Source organism: Candoia aspera, chromosome 4 (genome assembly GCF_035149785.1).
Source record: "Candoia aspera isolate rCanAsp1 chromosome 4, rCanAsp1.hap2, whole genome shotgun sequence".
Lineage (NCBI taxonomy): Eukaryota > Metazoa > Chordata > Lepidosauria > Squamata > Boidae > Candoia > Candoia aspera.
In genome coordinates, this window is record NC_086156.1 from 114,087,203 (window position 1) to 114,113,049 (window position 25,847).

Consider the following 25,847-nt stretch of genomic DNA (forward strand, 5'->3'; position numbering starts at 1 on the left):
GGAAATCTCCTCTGGGGCCACAGAGCCATAAGTGAGCTAAAAGAAAGATGGGAATAATAACAAGTAGCTTTCCTTCTTGGAAGGATCATGGCTTGAGAGAAATAGCTGGACCCTAAGCTACGGCTATTCTCCTCTATTGAAATAAATATGATAATGCATGGCAATAGTCAATCTTGATGCCTTTACTTAGCTTAGCATGCAACTGATGACACCTTTTCTGCACAGAGAGGAATAATATTCCAGTTCTCTTTAACCACTGGAGCCTTTCATAGCCACTTCTACAATCAAAGAGAGACTTCAACAACTGTCATGTGAAGTGTCAGTCTAAAAAACCCAGAAGAATGACCCCTGATCTTGAAAAAGCAATCCAGGGCCATGTATAGATAGTACTTTCCATAGACAGGAGCTCACAAAGAAATCTCAGAGCACAGCAATGACCCACCGCTACATTGATGTGCCCATTCCACCAAGAACTGAGTGTGAGTTCAGGGAGCCTTTCTTTCCACTGGGTCAAAAATATTGTGGGGGATACGAGTCTGACAGATTGAAATAAGCATCTCTGCAATCCTATCATCTATCACCTCAACAGGGGAAATCTTTGACCCATCAGAGGGAACAAAATCTGTATTATGAGCTTTGTTTCTCCTGTTGGGCCCAATACAGTAAAAGATATTGTTAGAAGAGAAGCGTAGATTCAGGAGATTGAGTGGCTATTCCATCAGAACTTTCTGCTTCTGGATTGAAAAGAGGAGGCTCTTTTTAAACCAAGCTATTTTTATTGGTTGCCTTCCTTTCTCCTGATGCGTACCTTTACAATAAGAATGTCAAGGGGTGAAAGTTACGTCTGAGAAATCTTGGCTTCTTACTTGTGGAATCTTATAAAGACTCAGAATGTCTGCAATATGGTAGGAGGTATCAGTTCCAAGTCCCCCAATGACACCCAGGAGGGTTTTCTTGGTGTCACATTTATAGTTGGGGACAAATCTATCCGAACTGAAGAGCAGGTCCAAAGTGGTCCGATAGGTCATCATTCTATCATAGTAGCTGTCATAAATGTGGAACCCAAGGGTGACGTTGGGCAAGAATCTGGGATTCTCATTGATCTCCTTCACAGCATATGCCAAGGCAAGAACATGCTGGTAGAATTTGGTGACTGCTCTGCTGACAAAGAGACTGAGATAAATTACGACTTAAGCAACAGACTTTTAAAAACATTTTGCTTCTGTCTGTTGGCATCATTTCCATCCTGTGGTCCACCGGCAAGTTTAAAATCACTTGTGTGCATCAGTAAATTATTAGTCTCAGAATAAGCCTAAGCATCAAAACCCAAATGCATTTAGTTTTGATGATTTATAGTTTTCATGGGAATCCTTTGGAATGCCTGCAAACCCAGAGCATAGCATCGATTGTTAAAAAGGATACATATTTGCAAAAGATATGCCATACAATCCAAGCAATGAGTTGCCTAATAACGTGTGATTCTGTACAATCACTTTGTTCAATGGTCACGTAAGTTTGCCTCAATAGTCCCCACCTCACGGGGAGTACTCCAAAATGAACACAGATCGATAGGATGAATACATACCATAGTGTTATTACTGCCCTCAATATTTTATTACCCAGTTATTTTTTTAAAATATGTGACTGCCTAACAATTGCCTAATTCTGCATTTTTATTTTCAACACTCTTACCATGAGACTAAGAATTTCTATGTTGCACAGAGGGGAAACCTTACATTGACATCTGAAACAATTTCTGGGAGGGATGCTCCTTAAAAGAAAGTTCTTCAGAATTATAAAGGAACTGAGAAGCAATCCCACCAATGAGGAAGTCACCAGGCTGGTACCACTGATGTGGAACAGGGAAGGGCTGAAGCACATGGCATTGATGGTCATTTCCTTTATAGCACCCAAGAGAGGAGAGAAGCAGCAACGCACAAAACACCCACATCCTGGCAATGAACTCTCCTCTCTTCAGGTAGATTGTGACCATCCATAGCATCTGCCTGACCTCAGGAAGCTGAAACACTACAGCAGATCTCTCTGTTCTTACACATTTTCCTTTCTTTTAGCCACAACAGAGGTGCAACCATCTGCCTAGAAGGCTGGTTATAATTATGAGGATTCCTATTTCAGGCCTGGAGAAAACTGGAAAATGGTGAATTCTGTTAGGCAGAGTCCTTTGGGAACATGATCTTTCTTTCATCTCTCAATAATGCCTGCAATTAGACATAACCACTTGCAGGTTTGGCTCTTCATGGTTTCAGAAAAATGATTAGCCACATGAGACAATGATACGAATTTGGGCAATTGCGTGGCGATAACGACCTCACTTCTGAGACTGAATCATCCTGCGTGACTTGTGGATATACATACAGACAAATATATTTATTAGTGATGTGGATAATTGCTTGGGGAAATAATTACTTTTTCTGAGTTTCAATCACCCCGAGTTACTTTTCGTAAAAAATATGTATGTATGTATGTATGTATGTATGTGTGTGTGTGTGTGTGTGTGTGTATGTGTGTGTGTATGTATGTATGTATGTATGTATGTATGTATATATATATATATATATATTGCTGTTTTTTTGGCTTCTGACTACATTGCAAACTACCAGCTATGGTGAAGAAACCCATGGTCCCATGATTCCCAAGAAATAATTCCAAAATTCTAACCTCATGTGAAACCATTATCGTGACTGGGGTCAAAAGGTCATCCTAATTCTTGAAAGCCAAACAAACGTCTCACTGAATTTGTAAGAGGTACTTCTCCTAACACATACAAACTAGCACACACATACATATATAAACCCAAACATAGAAAAAGACATAGATTTTTTTCCCTAAATTTTAATGCCTGCCCAACTATTGTTGTTTGAAGAAATGCGATTTAAGAAATCACACTTTCTCTCTCAGTCCAGTCTATCTAAATGAGTTGCTATTAGAAGGTAAAACGTAAGTAACTAGTTTAGACATGTTTCCCTGAGATCTAAGAGAACAGATTGGATCTACAGCCAACAAATGTCAAATGTTCCACTGCTTACAACTCCTAGAATTTCTTCCCCAACATCTTTAGCCCAGCAAAGCCCTCAGAACATCTGACAGGTCCCCTTCTTTCTCTCTTTTAATCCAATCTGTGCTCCTATTTAGCAAGTTACACTTTCAGAATGTAATAGTTAGGTAAAGTCCAAAGTCACTGATAGGATCTTGAGGGGAAGTCCAACATGGAAAGTAGACTTCTCCATGAGGGCCTGCAAGTCTTATGCCATAGGTTTATGAACACAAAGTCATCTTTTCTATGTTGCTCTACAATGGGCAAATTAAAAATAATGACTACAGAAGTGTCTGGGCTGTTCGGATTTCTCCTAAAGCATCCAATCTCTCTTTCGAACCCTGTTTCTGAGGGTTTCTTTATTGGTCGCCAGGCTTATGCAAATTCCCCCATGAAACGTTCCCCTTTAAAGGGAAGTCTGTCATGGTTTTTTCCAATCCTTGTCCCCAATATGTGTGGTGGAAATTAACAAGGGTAGGATGAATTTCTCGCTCTTTTTCTTTTCTTTGATAGTCCTGCCAAAAGGTGAGTATGCAGTTTTAAAGTATGTGACCATTACTCTCTTGTTGCATTATCTACTGTATGAATCTTATTTCCCCCCTGCTCTTTGAGGGTCCTTCTCTGATGTTCAATTTGTGTCATCTGGGCCAGAAATAGGGGGACCTGGAGAAAGTTTAAACCTACTCTGAAAAGTTACCGGTGTCTCCATCACTAGTAGTAGCTATTCGTGGCACTGGGTCCATCAGGGAAAGGGCTTGAATGGGTGGCCAGAATTGAGCCCTATGATGGGAGAAAATGGTATTTGCTTCTCTTCAAAGCTGCACCAGCATTGCTTTGGACAACTCCAAGAATGAGTCCTTCCTTCAGATGAACATGTCAGCTGCTGACACTGCCTCGAATTATTGTGTCCGACTGTCGTTCTTAACAAAACCAGGAAACTGATTCTGAATGTACATTTCAGTTCCATTCAAAGATTCAGTACTTAAGAGCAGAAAGAGTTTAGTGCTCCAACTATCAAATCATGCACTCGGATGAGTGTTTCTTCAATATTTTTTTTTTGAAAAACAATTATTTCATTTTGCCATTTCACATGCCAGTAAGGTAATGCTCAAGGTCCTGCAAGTTAGACTTCAGCAATTCATGGAGCGAGAATTGCCAGATGTACAAGCTGGGTTTAGAAAAGGCAGAGGAACTAGGGACCAAATTGCCAATATCTGCTGGATAATGGATATATTGTTGTTTATTTGTTCAGTCACTTCCGACTCTTCGTGACTTCATGAACCAGCCCATGCCAGAGCTTCCTGTCAGTCGTCAACACCAACAGCTCCCACAGGGATGAGTCCGTCACCTCTATCATCCATCCACCTTGCCCTTGGTCGGCCCCTCTTCCTTCTGCCTTCCACTCTCCCTAGCATCAGCATCTTCTCCAGGGTTTCTTGGCTTCTCATGATGTGGCCAAAGTATTTCAGTTTTGCCTTTAATATCATTCCCTCAAGTGAGCAGTCTGGCTTTATTTCCTGGAGTATGGACTGGTTTGAACTTCCTGCAGTCCAAGGCACTCTCAGAATTTTCCTCCAACACCACACTTTTCTAGCTACAACTGACTTATGTACAGTCAGTACTTGATAGCGGAATAGAATGATATATCAAAATATGCCATTGCTTCTGACCCATCTTCAGAATTTTTGTGACATATATTTAATCCAAGCTGTAGTGATCTGAACTAAGGCAAAATTCCTCTTGACTGATATATATTTCCTATATGAACTTACCAGTATGACATGGAAAAGGCATTATTTATTTATTTATCACATCCAGCAACCTTGGGGTTGTGTGGAGATAGGTATTCTCCCACAATCTTGTTTTTATTATCTTATTTATCTTATTCTTATTTAGTTTAAAAGTGTTTTAATAGTTGTGATATTGCTTTATGTATTGGTTGTAAGCTGCCCAAAGTCAAGTATAGTGAGATGGGCGGCTATTTAAATGTTTGAAATACATACATACGTACATACATACATACTGTACATAGATACTTCTTTTTATTAGTTGATCCCTATTGTTTATCTCAGGTTTCAGCACAACAATGACAGATTTAAGGAAAATGATACATCCAAGTAGAGCTGCAGTGGAAGCAAAGATGTAGAAGATCTCCACAGCCACCATGGCTTTTCGTTTTACACTCAGATAGGTTGGCACAAAGGAGCCCTACACACTGCAAAAGGCCAACATGCTGAAGGTGATGAGCTTAGCTTCATTGAAGCTGTCAGGTAAATTGTGTTCAAATAAAGCCACAATGATGCTTGTGAAGGCCAGGAGTATAAACAGACTAGGACAGAATAAAATGTGAAACTTGACACTCATTGCATGGTAGAATAATTTCTTGAAGAGCTGAACTCCAGTCTAACTTGGGAAAAGGAGGAGAGTTTGCCAGTCACACCATACAAGTGCTTATTTGAAAAAGACAACCAAAAGACTTCCAGTGGAGTCTCTGGGAGAGTGGAGACAACAACCATGGCAAAGACTAACAAACTGGTGAGTAGACCAGTTGTTTGGAACCTCTCTGGACAAGGAGAGGCCAGGAGGTCACCCACATGTGCTACAGATGGCTGCTCCTCATGAAGAGACCACAGGACAGTGGTCCCCTGATGGGTTTGAGTATTGGCAGACAAAGGGATCATCAAGGTCACAAACATGGAGCTTTTTAAAGGACATGAAGTTGGCTAACCTTGCTTCTAATCACTTTCAGAAATTGCTTATCTAAGCATCTTAAAGCTCTCTTTGGAGATCTTTCGAATGACAAGTTTGAAAAACCACCTGGTGAGTCTATCTTCAATTCTGAACAAAAGAAAAATTACCTATGAACTTAAGAAGTTAAGAATTTGAAAGCAACAGCAAAAAATGAAATAAGATATTGAATGAAGAAAGTAAAACACCAAATAAGGGTCCAGACAAATGTGGAATATTGAAACTTTTCCTAAAAGTCCTTAGAAGTAACTATACAAAAATAAACAGCATTCTGTGGGAAACAAAATTATTTTGTCTACTGTAAGTCATAACAATGATTAGAGATCTTATGATTTAAATTAGACTCTAGGTGGGACTAAAAATTCCAGGCAAAAAGAAGAAGACAGCCAAAAAAGACAAAAGAAAATGCCAGTTTCTTCCCCACCCATGTTCTCATCCTAGATCCTGGCTTGGTGGCCATGTATGCTACAACTCCAGTTTTACACTTTAGCTTTCCTGACACAAGGAGCAGGAGCAGGAGCAGGAGAAGAAGTAGAAGGAGGAGGAGAAGGGAAACTGCAGCACTAACAAGAACTGAAGCAGCGATATGTTATCTCAAGCAGCAAATGAGAAATGACCATGGGGGAACAGAATCTGATGACCAGAGGGAAGGGATGGTTCTGCAATGGCTAAATGTTGCTCAGCAGGTCACCAATCAAACCAGAACATTTGCATAGGAAGGGTGACTCCCTTTTCCCTTGGAAATCCCTACCTTGAGCTGGCTTCAGCCTACCTCGGCAGCAAGAAGGCAGCAAGATGGACACTTTGTGTTACTTACGTACAAGGAGAAGGGACTTGTGATCAGAGGGCCGAAGGCTCCAAAATCATCCCTCACTGAAGGACACCACTTACTCATATACGTACTGCATATCCAAAGATGATACTCAATTTCTCAGTCAATTCCTGGGCTTTATCATGCTAATACCTTGCCACAAAGATTGACAATTCCAACAGGAGGATGGAGGGGGAAGTGAGTACTTTAAGCCCACCACTTAATTTCCCATTTCTGCACTTTTTCCTCACATTGAGAGAGACACTTTTTGCCATGGCTACTCAAAGCAAGAGCTCCATTTTTTATCTAAAGCCAGTTTTGGTTCAAGCCATGCCTCAAAGCAATGCTGTATTGTATACAACTAGCCTGATTCAGGCTTTCCATAGACCTAATCCCATCTCTTCAGCCTCCCCCACCTCTTTCTCTTTCATTTATTTGAACTAAAACTCTTAACATTTGTTTGAAAAATTTGAAGCTGTGAGGTTGGTGAAGAATCTGTTGATCTAGAACTCCCACATTATCTGTACCCCGAGCATAAAAAATGTGACTAGACTAACCCATATTTTTCTACTTGCTCAGACACAAGAAGCAGATGGGACTTTGTTCCCAAACCTCAAAATATTTACCAGCAAAGAATGTTAAGCCTTAAGAATTAACCAACTGCCCCTGGAATTGGTCAAATCCATGTAAATTCAAGTAGCCCAAGTCCCAATGGATTTACAAAAGACAGAATAAAGTGGTAAACATTCAGGGCACCAGTCTGGAGCCTTTATAAATATCAACTGCACAATGGAGATGGGGAAAGAAAGAGAGAAGGCCATTTCTCTCTCCTTTCAATCTCATGATGCAGATTGAAAGACAGGCTGCTGGCAATCTCTGCTAGATGTCAAGTCCTAGTTTAATAACCCTGATGATACAAGCATTCGTCTTTCCCATCCTCTTGACAAACATCGGACTAAGCCATTGGATACTCTGTGAGTCAGACAACTTTTAATCTACACATTTTTTAAAATCCGTTCAATTGTGTCCGATTCTCAGAAATTGCTTGGACAAGTCCCTGAAGTTTTTGTGGCAAGGGTTTTTAGAAGTGGTTTGTCATTGCATTCTTCGTAAGGCTGAGAGAAAGTGACTGCCCCAGGTTACCCAGCTGGCTTTGTGCCAAGTCAGGGTTAGAACCCAAACTGGCTCTCAAAATCTATACATAGAAAGAAAAAGTAAACCTGTTATTCATCAAATGTTATTTCTTCTGATTTCATTGCACCCGTTGCTTCCTATTTGGGGCAAAGAAGCTAATCTGCCGTGCCAAGAGGGTAATGCCTTCCCTGTTCCACATGAGTGGTTTCAGCCTGGCGATCTCATCATTGGTGGGATGGTTTCGTATACCTTATACTTTTACAATGAAATTTCATTCCAGGAGCATCCTTCCCAGAATCTCTTTGAGGTTCCACAGTAAGACTTTATTTCTACTCACTCCATATGGTCTCTCATTTTTCAAAGATAAAAAGTATAAGTGATGCATGTTAAATTACGAAGTTCAAAATATTGACTAGTGTTTGCCTCTAGGACAGTTATGGAGTTTGTTCTCATATAATGATAAAGAAAATGGGCAAACTCTATTTCAGCAAAAGATGAGCAATGTGTATGTGTCAGCAGACGTACGGAAAAGATCTGCCTTAAATGGATTGACAGGGTGGGGTAGGGGGGATGTTCAGATAATTTGAGAAGAATTTGCAATGATATCTCACATAGAATAGAACAATAGGAAGAACATCCATTGATTCTTATTCCTTTGTTTGAAATCTGACAAATCCCTTTTTCAAGTCAGCCGAAATATTAATGGATTCTAAGGCGATCTGAAAATGGTGTGGAGAAAGAGAATCAACCTCCTTTTCCAATAGAGGCACAATGTCCTTATAGCAGACCCTTTCCTTCCTCTTGCCAAGAGAAAGCTGCATGGTTATCCAAACAATTGGAGAGCCCAAATGGCGTCATTTACCCATACCCTAAGTTGTATTTATTGTGGAAAGGAAAGTGTCTGCACAGACACATCCTTGTCAACTTTAAGTTAGAACAGAATCTTGAAAGAAAGATATTGTGCAGTTTGACGTTAACTTCTTAAAGAGACAATTGATTCTATTTCTAGTGTGTTGACAAAGTTCTACCAGCACCTCCTTGTCTTGGCATTTGCTATAGAGGAGGGCAACAAAGATCCCCAGCTCTTGTCCAATACAACCCTTGGCTTCCACATCTATGACAGCTATAATGATGCAAGGATGACCCATCGGACACTTTTGGACCTGCTCTTCAAATCACAGAGATTTGTGCCCAGCTATAAATGTGATAGGAATAAACATCTCATAGCCATCATTGGAGGACTTGGCTCTGAGACATCCTCTTCTATCGCCGATATTGCAGGTGTCTATAAGATTCCACAGGTAAGACACTTCAGAGGGTGGAGACTGGGGATCCGCTCCATTCTTCTCAGTCTACAAATACATTTGCAGTCAGAAAGGTGGGGAAAGCCCAGATGTGATTGATCAAAATAAACATGCATAAAATTATATCATATTCACGTATTTCATAAAAGTTATGAATAACATATTGGAATAAACGAAATGAAATGTTCCTTCATTTAATTTCCTATTTCTCTTGATCCTCACTCATCTTGTACACTGTGCATGACTTTTAGTTCTCCTATGGCTCATCTGTCTCAGAGAAGAACCATAACCCTCGGCTGTTTTCCTTTTACTCCTTGGTTCCCAATGAAGACAATCAATTTGTGGGGATTATCCAACTGCTTCAGTACTTTAGATGGTCATGGATTGGGATTTTTGCTGTTGATAATAACAGTGGAGATCATTTCTTGCAGACTATCGAGCCTTTACTTTCTGAGAAAGGAATGTGTTCAGCCTTCCTGGATCTCAGTTTGAAATGAGCATGACGGGCCACAGCTACAGTATCTATAATGGGGTTTATGCCGTGGCTCATTCTTGGCATGACCTCTCCTTATACAGATCCAGGCACCGAACTACGGTGGGTGATCGTAGGTCTGAACTTCCAGATCTCCAATCCTGGCAGGTAACTTATTCACAACGAACTGATGAGTACACAACCAGAAATCCTTTCAGTCTTCTCTTCGTGATCAGGTGTCAAAATGCAACTCCTTTTGTAGTGAGATTTGGGGAGGTCACAGCACAGCACCTACCTGAAGCTGGAAAAGCTTTTTATATTTCATTGTGACCACTCCTACTCCTAGGTCCAAAAAGCTCTTTGTTCTGTCATGATCAGCAGGAAGAAATACTTTTAATGTAAGTTCTTTTCCAATCCTTCAACTCTTCCTTAATTACCTCGTTCTGTATTTTCTTTTCATCAGCTTCACCCATTTGTTCAAGGCATTTCATTTAACAACTCGGCTGGAGAACTTGTGTCCTTTAATGATAAAGGAGAGATGAAAGGTGGATTTGACCTCATGAACATAGTCACTTTTCCCAACAGCTCCTTCCAGAGAGTGAAAGTGGGAATGCTGGATCCAGATGCTCCAGGGGGAAAAATTATAATCTTTAATGAAGGTCAGATTGTCTGGCATCAGGATTTCAATCAGGTAGGAGTTTGGGCTTATCTTATTAGATGCCCCTTTTTTTACCATCCTTTTTGTTGTACCTGGAAGCTAGAAATGAGGAGGAAAGTTCTAGCATGGTCTACCAGGCAACGCTGCTGTTTCAAGCAGGTTGCCATCTCCAAAATTCCTTCTGGCAAGAGGCCATCAGAAACCAAGTGAAAGGAAAGCCCCTAATGGGAGGGAAATTCTTCTCACCTGTGCGTGGAATTTGGAAATGTGGAACTGGGCTGGGAAGTCTCCGATTCCTATGTCTTTTTTACCCTGTGGAGAAAGAGCCAGCAGGAAAGATTATGATTCTGAGGACTTCCCTATCATGACTCAAAAGGGGCCCACTAGGGAGAGAATCAGGAGATATTATATCAGATTTCTTACTCTTGTGTCAGAGGGTTCTTTCCAACTCAGAGGGAAAGTTCAATATGGACTATGGTACATTCCAAAGTAATACCCTAGACTGGTATTTCATTTCATTTCATTTCATTTCATTTCATTTCATTTCATTTCATTTCATTATTTCATTTCATTTCATTTCATTTCTTTTCATTTATTTCATTTCATTTCGTGTCCTGCCTTTATTACTTTTATAAATAACTCAAGGCGGTGAACTTATGTAATAATACTCCTTCCTCCTCCTATTTTCCCCACAGCAGCAACCCTGTGAGGTGACCTGGGCTGAGAGAGAGGGACTGGCCCAAGGTCACCCAGCTGGCTTTCATGCTTATGGCGGGACTAGAACTCTCAGTCTCCTTGTTCCTAACTCAGCACCTTAAGCACTATACCAAACTGGCTCTCTATTTATTACTTCTTAAAAATATTATCTATATTCTGAAGCTGCTAAGTATAGTCCAAATTTGCTATGTCCCCTAAATAAATTTTCTTTGCTAAGCACCAAGATTCTAGTCCTCTTTATCTGGGTCAAGAAATCAAATGTAATGATTGCCTATTCCAATAAAAGGAGTCTCATCAGTAATTACTAGAGAAAACTAATTTATTGAATGAATAGTATGCAAAGTACGAAGAAAGCTGAGAATGAGCAAAAGCGCGCCAATTACAAACTTAAAAAGCCTTGCTCCCGTTGCGAACCCTCCCCTCAGGCTAGCATAACAACCACCCACCCCAGATGCTAGCAACCGTTAGAATCGGCCTGAGAAAGTAACCTTGAACAGCAGAGATAACCCAAACATACATTCCAGAAGATCACAAGTCAGCACAAAGGAAATTTACCAGCGTGGCCAGGCAGGCACGCAACTGCAGATATGACATGTGAAACGTTACGAGGAACCATAAACATCGGAACGGGAACATGACATACCGCCCCCCCACAAAGAAAAAAACTTAATTGTTAAGGCGCAGGTTTATCAGGGTAAGCAGCATGAAACTGAGCAACCAAGTGGGGAGAGCGCACATGTTGTGCAGGGACCCACTCTGGATGAGAGAAATGCTTCCAGCGAATCAGATATTGCAGAGTGGAATGGAAACATCTAGAGTCTAGTATTTCCTTGACTTCGAAATGTTGTTGACCATCAATCATTATGGGGGGAGGTGCAGGCGGCTCAGGATGCCAATGGGTAGACTCCACAAATGGTTTAAGCAAACTGCAATGAAAAACAGGGTGTAAGCGCTTGAGATTGTGAGGTAAGTCCAACTTAAAGGTAACAGGATTAATCTGAGCAACAATAGGAAATGGACCTATGAACTTGGGCGCCAGTTTTTTGGATGGTTGAGGGGATTTGATGTATTTGGTGGAAAGGTATACTCTATCCCCTATTTGAAAAAGAGGTTGTGGTGCCCTTTTTTCGTTGGCATGTCGTTGATAAGTGGCTTGAGCATCGGCTAAAGCTTGCTGTAGTTTTGGCCAGGAATCTGCCAGTTGTGAGGCCCAATCGGTCGGGGAGGTGGGCGAAGTAGACGGTGGAGGCAATTCAGGAATAGGGACAAAGTCATGGCCAAATACAGTACGAAAGGGCACCGCCCCAGTACTTTGATGCACAGCATTATTGTAAGCCACTTCAGCAAATGGCAGGAGGTCTACCCAGTTGTCTTGTTGATAATTAACAAAAGCACGTAAATATTGCTCCAAAGTGGCATTAACCGCCTCAGTATTCCCATCTGTTTGGGGATGAAAAGCCGTGGATAGCGCCTGTTTAGTGCCCAATAGTTTCATAAATTCCCGCCAAAAGCGTGAAGTAAATTGTGTTCCTCTGTCAGTCACCAAGCGGGCGGGGCTACCATGTAATCTGTACACGTGAACTAGAAAGAGGCGTGCCAGCTGTTGTGCAGATGGTAGAGATGCACAAGGGACGAAATGAGCTTGCTTCGAGAAAAAATCCTTAACAACCCAAATGACAGTCTTTCTCTGGCTAGGAGGTAGATCCACAATAAAATCCATAGAGCTTTCCTCCCAGGGGTGGGAGGGATTGGCCACTGGCTGCACAAAGCCCTGGGGTTTCCCCCCTTTTCGTTTTGCAGTAGCACAGACAGGGCAAGACTTGACATAGGCTTTTACATCTCGCCGGAGGGTTGGCCACCAGAACTGTCGACGCACTAGATGAATAGTTTTTGTAAAGCCAAAATGCCCAGCTGTTTTATCATCATGAGACCTGAATAGCACGGTTTTGCGCAAGGTTACAGGCACATAGAGGCAATCATCTTTCCATGCCAAACCTTGCTTCAAAGTAACCGCGCTCTGATTGTTTTGCAACCAAGTATCCGATTTCAACTCTGCCATAAACCTTTGTTGCAAATCTGCAGGAACGGATACATGTATCGCGCTAGGACCGGCAGGGGTGTCAGGTTGCTGCGCTCGCGTCTGACTGCGAGTGACTGCTGCTAGTGCCATTTGGGAATCTGTCCAGAGGGTTCCCACCACATCTGGGGCTGTTCCTGAATCCTGGGGTTGGCGCGACAGTGCATCAGCTAAAAAGTTTTTCTTTCCCGGAATGAATCTGAGTTTAAAATCAAAGCGGCTGAAGTACTGAGCCCATCGCACTTGCTTAGGGCTGAGCTTACGAGAGGCAGTAAGGGACTCCAAGTTTTTATGATCAGTCCACACTTCAAAAGGGTGTGCCGCCCCCTCCAATAGATGCCTCCAATTCTCCAAAGCGGCTTTCACCGCAAAAGCCTCCTTCTCCCAAACATGCCAGTGTCTCTCTGTCTCAGAGAATTTACGTGACAGATAAGCACAAGGCTTTAATTGTCCTTGCTCATTGCCTTGCAATAAGAGGGCACCAATAGAAAAGTCTGAGGCATCGACTTGCACCACAAATGGTTTGTCAGGATCAGGGTGTTGCAAGATTGGTTCAGAGGTAAACAGTCGCTTGAGTTGGTCAAACGCCTGTTGACAAGCAGGCGTCCATTTTAGGAGTGCCCCTGGATTCTTTGATTTGCGGGTGTCTCCCACACCCTTTGTTTTGAGTAATTCGGTTAGGGGTAAGGCAATCTCAGCAAATTTTTTCCAAAAATGGACGATAAAAATTCGCAAATCCGAGAAACGATTGCAGCTGTTTGCGTGTGCGTGGGGGCTCCCATACTAAAATAGCCTCAATTTTGGCAGGATCCATTTCAATGCCTTTATCTGAAATCCTATACCCCAAATAATCAATTTGTGTTTGATGAAATGCACATTTGGATAGCTTGGCATACAAGTCAGCCTTTCTCAATTTGGTTAACACTTGCCTAACCAATTGCACATGTTCCCTCATGGTTTTTGAATATATTAACACATCATCTAAATAAACCAAAACCCCATTGAACAAGTGGTCGTGCAAGACCTCATTTATCAACTGCATAAAAACCCCAGGTGCCCCAGCCAATCCAAACGGTAACACTTTATACTGAAAAGCCCCAAATGCACAATTAAAAGCTGTTTTCCATTCATCCCCCTCCCGAATGCGAATGCGATAATACGCCTCCCTTAAGTCCAATTTAGAGAAGATTTTCCCCCCCGCCAAGTGGGCTAACATTTCCTTGATGACCGGGAGGGGAGATTTGTTTAATAGGGAGACTGCATTTAACCCACGGAAATCCGTGCATAGTCTTAAAGTTCCGTCTTTCTTTGATCTAAAGAGTACTGGAGCACCCACTGGTGAATTGGCTGGTTCTATGAAGCCCCGCTGTAAGTTTTTGTCTATGAATTCACGAAGAGTAGCCAATTCCTTTGGGGTCATTGCATATACCCTTGGTTTGGGCAACTTGGCATTGGGAAGAATTTCAATGGCACAGTCAGTTTTCCGATGAGGCAGCAGCCGATCTGCCTCCTTCTCCCCAAACACATCGGCAAAGTCCTGGTATTGGTCCGGTAGCCCTTCCAATGGTACAGCGAGGGTATGCAGCGTTGACAGTGCTGCCCTCCCCACATTGGTATCCTCCTCCTCATCATCCCCAGGAGGGGCTTTATAGAACCCATCTGTAAAAGTAACAGTTCGGTGTACCCAGTTTATACTAGGGTTCTGTTGAACAAACCAAGGCATCCCCAGAATGACCAAGGGACCACCCACCGGTGCAACTACAAAGGGCAACTTTTCCCAGTGGCTACCCAGTTGCAAAGCCACTAACGCTGTAGACTGGGTGACTGGTTTTCCCCCCGATATAGATCCATCCAATTGGGTGAAAATCATGGGACGTTTCAACGGGAAGGTGGGTAACTCCAAAGCAGCTACTACATCAGGATGCATTAAGGAACGTGAGCATCCAGAATCAATCATAGCCCATAGTTCCACAGTTTTTGTAGGGGAACCGAGCTTAAGTCTCACGGTTAACGTTGGGAAATTTCCACTCACCGAGACATGATCGCGCCCCTCTTCTTCCACCTGCTCTTTGGTGCTTTTTAGAGCAGGTGGCTGGAGTTTTCCGCCGGTTGGGAGGCTTCTTTTTCGTCTTGCCCACCATAAAACAAGTCTGCATCCTCCACCAGCTCTGCTACTGTCGCTTTCAGCTTCCTCGGTGCCACTGGTGATTTCCCAACGTTAACCGAACATGACATCAAAATGTTTAGTTTGGAGTGAGACTCCCTCCCTCCCTCCCTTTTCAAAATCCTATTGACAGCCCTGCAATGGCATGCAGGAATGACCTTGGGAGACAGGCAGGGAGGAAGTGATGCTTCCTGGGGAATGATCAGATGCTGGGTTGGGGGACCCTGAGCTGCATAAGAGGCAGAGAGAGAAACTCAGAAAGCAAACTCTCAAATATATCAGGTGTTAAAAAGAGATGGTGGGAGACTTGCACTTTCGGATTTGATGTAGCCTTACAGTAAAGTAGAATCAGCTCATCTGGTCCTGTGTTCTGTCTGGTCTCCCTGGGAAGGCTGACACTCCTTTCACATTTATGACTAGGTCCTTCCGTTTTCTCTTTGTAATGCACACTGTCATCCCAGAAATCAGAAGAAAAAAAAGGAAGGAGAGAAATTCTGCTGCTATGATTGTGTTCCAGGCCCAGAGGGGAAGATTTCTAACACCATGGGTAGGCTATGCTATATACAATTATTTACATCATGTATAGTTTATTAAAACTTTTTCCTAAATTAAAATTAAGAAGAACTGGAATGCAACACTTCAGCAAAGGATCGTTACCTTGTCGTGGTGCTGGAGCTTCTGCACCTCAATGATGCCATGAGCTAAACTGTAAAGGGCCACCCAAGATGGGAAGGTCATGACAGAGAGGTCAGACTAAATGCGATCCCTGGGGAAGGTAATGGCAACCCAGCCTGGTATTCTTGCCATGAAAACTAAATGGATAGGTAGAACCAGAGATATGTCGGTATACCATCGGAAGATGAGACCCCCAGGTCGGAAGATGGAGAGAATGTACTGGGGAGGAACAGAGGATGAGTTCAAACAGCCCCAGACGTGATGACGCAGCTAGCTCAAAGCTGAAAGGACGGCTAGTGGCTGACGGTGCTGGTGGTGAATGTCGAATCCAATGTTCTAAGGATCAACACACCTTTGGAACCTGGGATGTAAGATCTATGAGCCAGGGCAAACTGGATGTGCTTATTGGTGAGATGCCAAGATTAAAGATAGACATTTTGGGTGACAGTGAACAGAAATGGACTGGAATGAGCCACTTCACTCCAGATGACCACCAGATCTACTACTGTGGACAAGACCACAGAAGAAAGGGAGTAGCCTTCATAATTAATAGTCAAGTGGCTAAAGCAGTGCTTGTATACAATCCAAGAAATGATAGAATGATCTAAATTCGAATTCAGGGCAAGCCATCTAACATCACAGTGATCTAAATATATGCCCCAAACACAGATGCTGAAGAAGCTGAAGTAGAGCAGTTCTATGAGGATCTGCAGCACCTACTGGACAACACACCTAAAAGAGATGTTATTTTCATCACAGGAGACTGGAATGCTAAGGTGGGCAGTCAAATGACACCTGGAATTACAGGTAAGCATGGCCTGGGAGAACAAAATGAAGCAGGACATAGGCTGATAGAATTTTGCCAAGACAACTCACTCTGCATAACAAACATTCTCTTCCAACAACTTATGAGATGGCTTTATACATGGACTTCACCAGATGGACAATATCAAAATCCAATTGACTACGTCCTTTGTAGCCAAAGGTGGTGGACATCTATACAGTTGCTAAAAACAAGACCTGGAGCTGACTGTAGTTCAGATCACGAACTTCTTCTTGCACAATTTATAATCAGACTAAAGAGATTAGGGAAGACCCACAGATCAGCTAGATATGAGCTCACTAATATTCCTAAGGAATATGCAGTGGAGGTGAAGAATCGATTTAAGGGACTGGACTTAGTAGATAGGGTCCCGGAAGAACTCTGGACAGAAGGTCGCAACATTGTTCAGGGGGCGGCAACAAAATACATCCCAGAGAAAGAGAAAGCAATGAAGGCAAAATGGCTGTCTGCTGAGACACTAGAAGTAGCCCAAGAAAGAAGGAAAGCAAAAGGCAACAGTGATAGGGGGAGATATGCCCAATTAAATGCAACAAAATTCCAGAGGTCAGCCAGAAGAGATAAGACATTATTTTTAAACAAGCAAGGCATGGAAGTGGAAGAAGACAATGGAATAGGAAGGAGAAGAGATCTCTTCCAGAAAATTAGAAACATTGGAGGTAAATTCCAGGCAAAAATGGGTATGATGGCAAGGACCTAACAGAAAAAGAAGGGATCAAGAAAAGGTGGCAGGAATATACAGAAGACCTGTATAGGAAGGATAACAATATCCTTTCTTAAGGCCCATCCAATATCCAAAGCTATGGGGATAGCTTTGACGGTGTGGTCAGTGAGCTAGAGCCAGACATCCTGAAGACTGAGGTTGGATGGGCCTTAAGAAGCATTGCTAATAACAAGGCAGCAGGAGACGACGGCATCCCAGCTGAACTGTTCAAAACCTTGCAAGATGATGCTGTCAAGGTAATGCATGCGATATGCCAGCGAATTTGGAAAACACAAGAATGGCCATCAGAGTGGAAAACAATCAACTTATATCCCCATAGTGAAAAAGGGAAACACTAAAGAATGTTCAAACTATCGAACAGTGGCACTCATTTCGCATGCCAGTAAGGTAATCCTGCAAGGGGAGATTACCTCAAGATCCTGCAAGGTAGACTCCAGCAATTCATGGAGCAAGAATTGCCAGATGTCCAAGCTGGGCTTAGAAAAGGCAGAGGAACTAGGGACCAAATTGCAAAAACCGCTTGATAATGGAAAAAGCCAGGGAGTTTAAGAAAAGCATCTATTTCTGTTTTTTTGACTATTCCCAGAGCCTTTGACTATGTGGACCATAACAAATTGCGGCACGTTTTTAGTGGTATGGGGATACCACGTCACCTTGTATGCCTCCTGATGAATCTGTATAACAACCAGGTAGCAACAGTAAGAACAGACCACGGAAAAACGGACCGGTTTAAGATTGGGAAAGGAGTACGGCAGGGCTATATACTCTCACCCGACCGGTTCGACATGTACGCAAAACACATCATGCGTCATGCTGGGCTTGAGGAATCCAAGGCTGTATTTATAATGGCTGGAAGAAACATTAAGAATCTCAGATATGCAGATGATACCACTTTGATGGCTGAAAGCGAAGAGGAACTGAGGAGCCTTATGATGAAGGTGAAAGAAGAAAGTGCAAAAGCTGGCTTGCAGCTAAACCTCAAAAAAACCAAGATGATGGCAACCAGCTTGATTGATAACTGGCAAATAGAGGGAGAAAACATAGAGGCAGTGAAAGACATTGGATTTCTAGTTGCGAAGATCACAGCAGATGCTGTCTGCAGTCAGGAAATCAGAAGACGCTTAATCCTTGGGAGAAGAGCAGTGACAAATCTTGATGAAATAGTTAAGAGCAGAGACATCACACTGACAACAAAGGTCCGCATAGTTAAAGCAATGGTGTTCCCTGTAGGAACATATGGCTGCGAGAGCTGGACCAGAAGGAAGGCTGAGAGAAGGAAGATCGATGCTTTGGAACTGTGGTGTTGGAGGAAAATCCTGAGAGTGCCTTGGACTGCAAGAAGATCAAACCAGTCCATCCTCCAGGAAATAAAGCCAGGTTGCTCATTTGAGGGAATGATATTAAAGGCAAAACTGAAATACTTTGGCCACATAAGGAGAAGACAGGGGACCCTGGAGAAGATGCTGATGCTAGGGAGAGTGGATGGCAAAAGGAAGAGGGGCCGACCAAGGGCAAGGTGGACGGATGATATTCTATTGGTGACGGACTCATCCCTGGGGGAGCTGGGGGTGTTGACGACTGACAGGAAGCTCTGGCGTGGGCTGGTCCATGAATTCACGAAGAGTCGGAAGCAACTGAACCAATAAAACACAACAGCAAAAGAATGCAATAAATCCCCTATAATAATTTAGCCACTTCAATTAAATTAAATTAAATAATTAAATTAAATAAGCAAAAACAGAAGCTATTTGTTTCTGGACACAGTATAAGTACATTTGTTTATTATGAAATTTATGCTAATGCTACATATTTCATTTGATTACACTTTTCTTATTGGAGCACTGTTCTGTGTCATATGGGTAGAAATGCAGAAGGAGTGAGTGGGTTTTCCATTTACAAAGAGAATTTGTTCGATTATCCTTTCCTTAAAGGGCCATCCAGCGTGAGTGGCCTGAACTCGGATAAGGGATTACCGAAAGAAATCTATCACTGCAATATTCAGGACAATCGTAGATTACTTTCAGGAAGATGCCATACATGTATGTATGTATGTATGTGTGTGTGTGTGTGTGTGTGTGTGTGTATGTGTGTATACATACACACGCATGCACACATACAGACACAAACACACAGGAATAGCCCAGGTCGTATTTCGGTGCTAATAGGCTTTCCCCCATTCACGTTTTCATGAATATAAATGTATTACCCTTGACCACACTTTGAACTCTTAGCTCCTTACATCTTCATTTGAAGGGGCTTGTGAAAAATGAGAGTAGACATCAAAAGGTTATCTCTATTTTTCAGATGTGGATGACTGTTTCCAATGCCCTGATGATCAATATGCAAACAAGGACCAAGATAGATGTATCCCTAAAACGATAACTTTCCTATCGTGTGCCGAACCTCTGGGCATCGCATTACCTTCCATTTCCCTTTCCTTCTCATTGATCACCACCTTTGTCTTTTGGTCCTTTATTAAACACAGAGACAGTCCCATCATCAAAGCCAACAACCGGGATCTCACCTACATTCTTCTTCTCTCCATCCTGCTCTGCTTCCTCACCTCTTTACTCTTCCTGGTGGGACCTGGAAAAGTGACCTGCTTTCTCAGACAATCTGCTTTTGGGATCATCTTCTCATTTGCTGTTTCGTGTGTGTTAGCCAAAACCATACTAGTTTCTCTCGCATTCATGGCTACAAAACCTGGATCCAGGATGCGGAGATGGGTGGGGAAAAGACTGGCCTTTTGCATTGTCTTTTCCTGCTCTCTCCTCCAAGCCAGCATTTGTACGGTGTGGTTGTCAACCTCTCCCCCCTTTCCTGAGTTAGACATGCACTCAGTCACTGAAGAAATCCTCCTCCAATGCAATGAAGGGTCGTCCTCCATGTTCTATTGTGTCCTGGTCTACATGGGTCTCCTGGCCCTCACCAGCTTCATCGTGGCCTTCCTTGCCCGCAAATTACCAGACACTTTCAATGAAGCCAAGTTCATCACCTTCAGCATGTTGGCCTTCTGCAGTGTCTGGGTCTCCTTTGTTCCAACCTATCTGAGCACCAGAGGAAAAGCCATGGTGGCTGTGGAGGTCTTCTCCATCTTGTCTTCTGGTGCTGGGTTACTGTGCTGTATTTTTTTCCCCAAATGCTACATCATCATGCTGAGGCCTGAGTTAAGCAAGAGGAAGTTATTACTAAGAGGCAAGGAGTAATGAAATTATGACATTTTCTTCTCTAAGCAAATATTTGCAACTCAGGGTTGAACTGTGGAGTCCTTGGTGCCCTCTGAGCCTTCTTGTTTTCTTGCAGACATTTCATTGCCAGACTAGGCAACATCTTCAGTGCAAAGAGGAAGTGGACCTTGCCCTTGGTCTAGATACCGTGGCTTGCCCTGCTTCTGTTGGTGGGGGTGTTGTTCTCTCCTTACGAGTGCTTTGATTGGGCTGTTGTTTGCTGCTTGGTTGATTGCCTGAGTTAATGGTGCCTTGGTTAGGGTGTATTGTGCCCTTTGATGGTTCCTCTGGTGTTAACCCTAGTGTTGATTTTTGCATATCTGGGTGTTGATTGCTGGCAAGGGAGTGTCCTGGTCTTTTGTTTTTTCTATTGTCTCTTTTGAATGGTGTGTAAATGTTGTTGACCTCTATGTGTCTGTTGATGGCTGCTTTGTTTGAGTGCCAGGCTTCTAGGAATTCTCTGGCATTTTTGGTTTTGGCTTGGTCTAGGATGCTCATAGTTTCCCAGTTGAAACTGTGGTTGAGTCTGTCCATGTGTTGTGAGATTAAGGAGTTCTCATCATGTCTTCTGACTGCTAGCTGGTGTTTCTGGATGCGCTCTGCTATTCTGCCGCCTGTCTGTCCTACATAGTGGCTGTTACAGTCTTTGCATTGTATGATGTTAAGAACTCCTGTTTTTTCTTCTTGGGCTATTTGGTCTTTTGGCTTGCTTAATATGTTTTGAAGAGGTTTAGTTGGTTTATGTGTTACAATGATGCCATGTGGTTGTAACAGTCTGTTGGCGGTTTCTGATACGTTTCTGATGTATGGCAGTGTTATCCTTTACGTAGTTTCCCTGGGTTGGGTGGTGAGGCACTTTTTGATAAAGTTGAGCGGGTATCCATTTTGTTGGAAGATGCTGTACAAATTATCTTTTTCTTCTTTCTGGTGTTCTGGGTTGCTACAGTGTGTAAGTGCTCGTCCGAATAATGTTCTTACACAGCTTGATTTGTGGGAGGTTGGACTGTTACTGTGGTAATGGAGAGCTTGGTTGGTGTGGGTAGCTTTCGTGTAGACTTCTGTTTCTAACTTACCGTCATTTCCTCTACTGATGAGGATGTCCAGGAATGGGAGTGAGTGGTTGTTTTCTTCCTGCCTTGTGAATTGTATTCCATTAAAGATGTGACTGATGGTTTTGTGGGCTTCTTCCAGCTGTTTCTTTTGTATTATGACAAAAGTGTCATCTACATACTGGATCCATACTTTGGGCTGTATGTTTGGGAGTGCTATCCTTTCCAGATGCTGCATTAGGGTAAGGGTTAAGGTTAGGGTTCATATTTAAAATATTAAAAAAGTGCAAAAACCTCAGCTCCTGCTGTCTACACACCTATCTCTGCCATCATGTTGTCCTCGCTCCTTCAGGGATGTCTATCTTGCCATGTCCTCACCAGAAGTTCCATTCTACTTTTCATCCAGAGTGAAAGTGGGTCCACCCAACTATCAGTCTCCCATGCTTTGTGGGAATAAAGCACCAAGTGGTTAAAAGAGTCTCTAAAGAGGTCAATGAATATTTGATACATAGATAGAGACTAGATAGAGCAGTGGTTCTCAAACTTTCTGTTCCCTTGACATTCTTAAAATGATGGAGGACCCAATGAGCTTTGGTTTATGTTGGTTGCATTTATTGATATTTCCTCTATTAGACATTAAAATGGAGACAATGTGAATATTTATTTATTTGTTTGACTTCATGGATGCCCTGAAAGGGTCTCAGGGATCTCCAGGGGTCCCCAGACCACACTTGGAGAAATGCTGTCAAGGACTATCAAGCATAGTTGGTTTGAATCATTCTTATACTTCCTTTTATTTCAGGATCAGGTTTAATTCCTTGTCTCATATCTGTTCATCGCTCTTGCATTCCTTTGCTAAAACTGTCTCTGCCTCCCTCTACAAGAGATAGTATTGGGTTCATTGGATTCAGAATCCAAAATACTAAAAAGGTGTGGATTCCCAAAGTGCTGCTCCTCCTGGGCAGATGATGGTCATAGTCATGTAGCAACCAGGCGGGGGAGAGAGACAGTTCCAGACAAGGAGCTAAAATTAATAATAAATCCTACAGTGAGATTTAGTATTAGAGAATTATTTTATTCTTACATACTGAGTTCTGGTGAAGATGCCTACCAAGATGTCATCAAAATGATAACACATTTTTGGTGATGTCAAGACTCAAATTCCACCCTTATGGTTCTCCATCTGATTCAGATACTGAATTTGCAAGATTCACATCTGTATGCCATGACACATATTATATCAGGAACCTCCCTTGCCTGTCCTCCTCTGGCTGATCGTTGATTGTAATGAATTGAAATTGAGTTACCAGTGCCCCTGCTGATGCCTACAATGGGGAGGTTCCATGCTTTTCTTTTTAATCTGCAAATGAATTGCTTCCAGGAAGGTGGCATCACTCCCTTCAAACCTGCCATAGGCTGAGTCTGCTGTGCTGGTTACATTCAAGAAGCTCACCCCACAACAGAGCTGCAGAGAAGAAGGCACCAAAGAACCAGAAACCAGAAACACACAAGGCAGAACGGAGGTGCCAAGAAAATACACTATGCTATTATGACTGGCTATCAAGAACATGTGTTTTTCTATTCAGGTGTACCTTGCTGGGTTTTCCCCAAACAATGCCCTGGCCCAAATTAGAAGCGGTTGCAAAGCCCTGCAGGTGTCTCTTTTCCATATGGCTTCACATTCTTTTTTTCATGGGGGTTGCCCTCCTTCCTCCCATCCCACCCTGAATTCTTAGAAAACCAGAAGCATCTGTGATGGGGTTTCCTGTGTCATTTAGCTAAAAATCTTTAACATTTGCACCTCAGAATGATCATTTGGATTTCAGAATGTTCTCAGGGAAACATGGGATCACCTTTGTATTTGACTGCAGTGACCACCTTTGACTGTGGTCTTTCACTGCATGAGCCACAATTTGCTTGGAAATGTCTCAGCTGAGATGATTTTCCTCACAGCTAATTTAATGGCTGTTTCTAGAATCTCCTCCCAAGGCAGTGTAGCTCATGGACAGTGCTGCAAAGAAAGGCCCTTTGTGGGGGATATACTGCATATCACCTACTACTGAGTGCCCTGCAGCTAATGTTGCTATAAAGTAGCTGACCTGATTGGACAAGATGTAGTAATGAATATCATCTGCTTTGTATAACCATCCCTTCCACTTCAGATGCTGATTCTTAGGAGTCCGGGATGAGAAATAGGGTGGACGGCTCTTTGGAATTGGGGAGAAGCGATTTCTGTGAGCTTCACCGTGGATATAACTTGCTGGAAAGGCATTGGTTGTGTCACTACTTTATTCATTGTAACAGATGTCTTAAACATAGATTAGGGGGAAACTCCATCTTCTGTCCACTTGTCATTCAAATTACCCTCAGCAGCTTTTAAGGGGAAGTTTATTCCCTTCCCCTTCCCGCTCCCTCCCTCCTCCCTCCCCTCCATCTATCCATCGATCCTGAATTCTGGCAATTGCCTGGGCAAGTCAAAGCAGTTTTCTTGGCAACATTTTTGGAAGTGGTTTGCCTTCCCATTTTCTCAGGGCTAAGAGGAAGGGATTGTCCCAAAGGTAGCACTAGAACTGATGGGGACTAGAACACATGAGAGACAATTTGGTCTGGTGGAGAAGGTGCTGGCCTAGAAACCAGGAGATGGTGAGTTCTAGGCCTCCATTAGGTATGAAAGCCAGCTGGGTGGCTTTGGGCCAGTCTTTCCCTCTCACCATCTGATGATGGTGGTGGTGGTCATGATGATAACCACTATAGCAAGCTGCTTTGTTTTGTTTTTAAATGGGCTTTTATGGTGTCACAATTCTTTGCATATGCAAGTCCAAACTGGCTTAATAAAAACCCATGAGCAAAGCCTGCAGTGAGTTTGGAGAGATGGATCTAGTCATCTGTCAGAACCATCTGCCAATCACAGCCATGTTATGTAAATCTATTTTTTTTCTTGTTTGGGGAGGGTGGTGTCACCTTACTTATCATGAATTAATGGAGGGGTCACGGTATGGCAAAATGTGAGAATCACCAGTCATTTTCGACCATCTGCTAGCGTCATCCAAACATTGCATGTTCCAAAATATCATCCCTGTGGGTGGGAGACACGAGAAGACTTGCTAAATCAGTCCTGAGGAAACCCTCCACTTCGTGCAACATTTCTTCTCTGCCTGCATTTCCTCCTCTTTCTCCGGCCTCTGATGGTAGAACAAACATACCTGCATTTTTTCCTGTCAGCCTGCAACCGTTACAGGACTTGTGCCTTCAGTGTTATGCCTGATGCCTGCATAATGCATGATAAAGACAATCACTGTAGGTCCCTTTGGAGGTCAGTGAAATGTTGGGGGTGAAAACTCTGATTCTTCTTCAAGATGGTGGGAGAGTCCAGAGTTGTGCCATGTGCAACTCTTGCAGCTGCAGGAGACAGGGCCATCCAGGGACGCAGGGGCCAAACCGTTTTCCCTGACGAGACCTGGAGGCTTCCGAAGAGCTTCCCTCAGTACTTTAAAGTACTTTATTTGCAGATACTGCAAATCTCGCTGCAAGGTTGTTAATTTGCGTCCCTACTTGCTTCTCAGGTATCTCGTGATTTCAGTCTGCACATGAAACTCACTTTTCCGCCATGTCCTTTGCAATCTAATTTCTGATTTTTTTAAAACGAAAAATTATTGATCAGGACCTTCAAAATACTATTAACTCCTGTAACTGCCTGGAGAAGTCCCTGCAGTTTTATTGTTTTATTCACGGCTTTATCACACATTGGCCTTAGAGCAAATAGAGGACCTACGTGGCATTCTCCGAAATAAAGCTAATGCTAAATGCTGGGGCTTTGCGTTTTATCTTATCTTATTCTTTTTTCATTCCATTCCATTCCAGATTTCACTTCACTTCACTATTTCTATTTCTATTTCTATTTCTATTTCTATTTCTATTTCTATTTCTATTTCTATTTCTATTTCTATTTCTATTTCTATTTCTATTTCTATTTCTATTTCTATTTCTATTTCTATTTCTATTTTATAATAAATGTTCCAACATACAACACCTTTGCCTAATATAGAGTGGAGGGGAGCTGTGTCAATTTGTCAGTCTCAGGTTCACAAAATAGCATTAAATGATCCAGGAACCTGTTTTAAGAAAACATTCCACATGGTTTCGGTTTGAATTCATCTAGCATGTGTGAATTGGTTTGAATTTTCTCCATGC

The 25,847-nt window shown here is 42.6% G+C and overlaps 1 protein-coding gene across 1 annotated transcript in view; it reads right to left on the bottom strand.

Annotated features, from left to right (window-relative positions):
• Positions 1–824: 824 nt before the first annotated feature.
• The window catches only part of LOC134497198 (vomeronasal type-2 receptor 26-like), a 31,023-nt gene continuing 6,000 nt past the window's right edge, over positions 825–25,847 (bottom strand). Inside the window, exon 5 of the mRNA XM_063302873.1 lies at positions 825–1,158. Coding sequence (XP_063158943.1) covers positions 825–1,158 — 334 coding nt within the window. The remainder of the gene's footprint in view (positions 1,159–25,847) is intronic.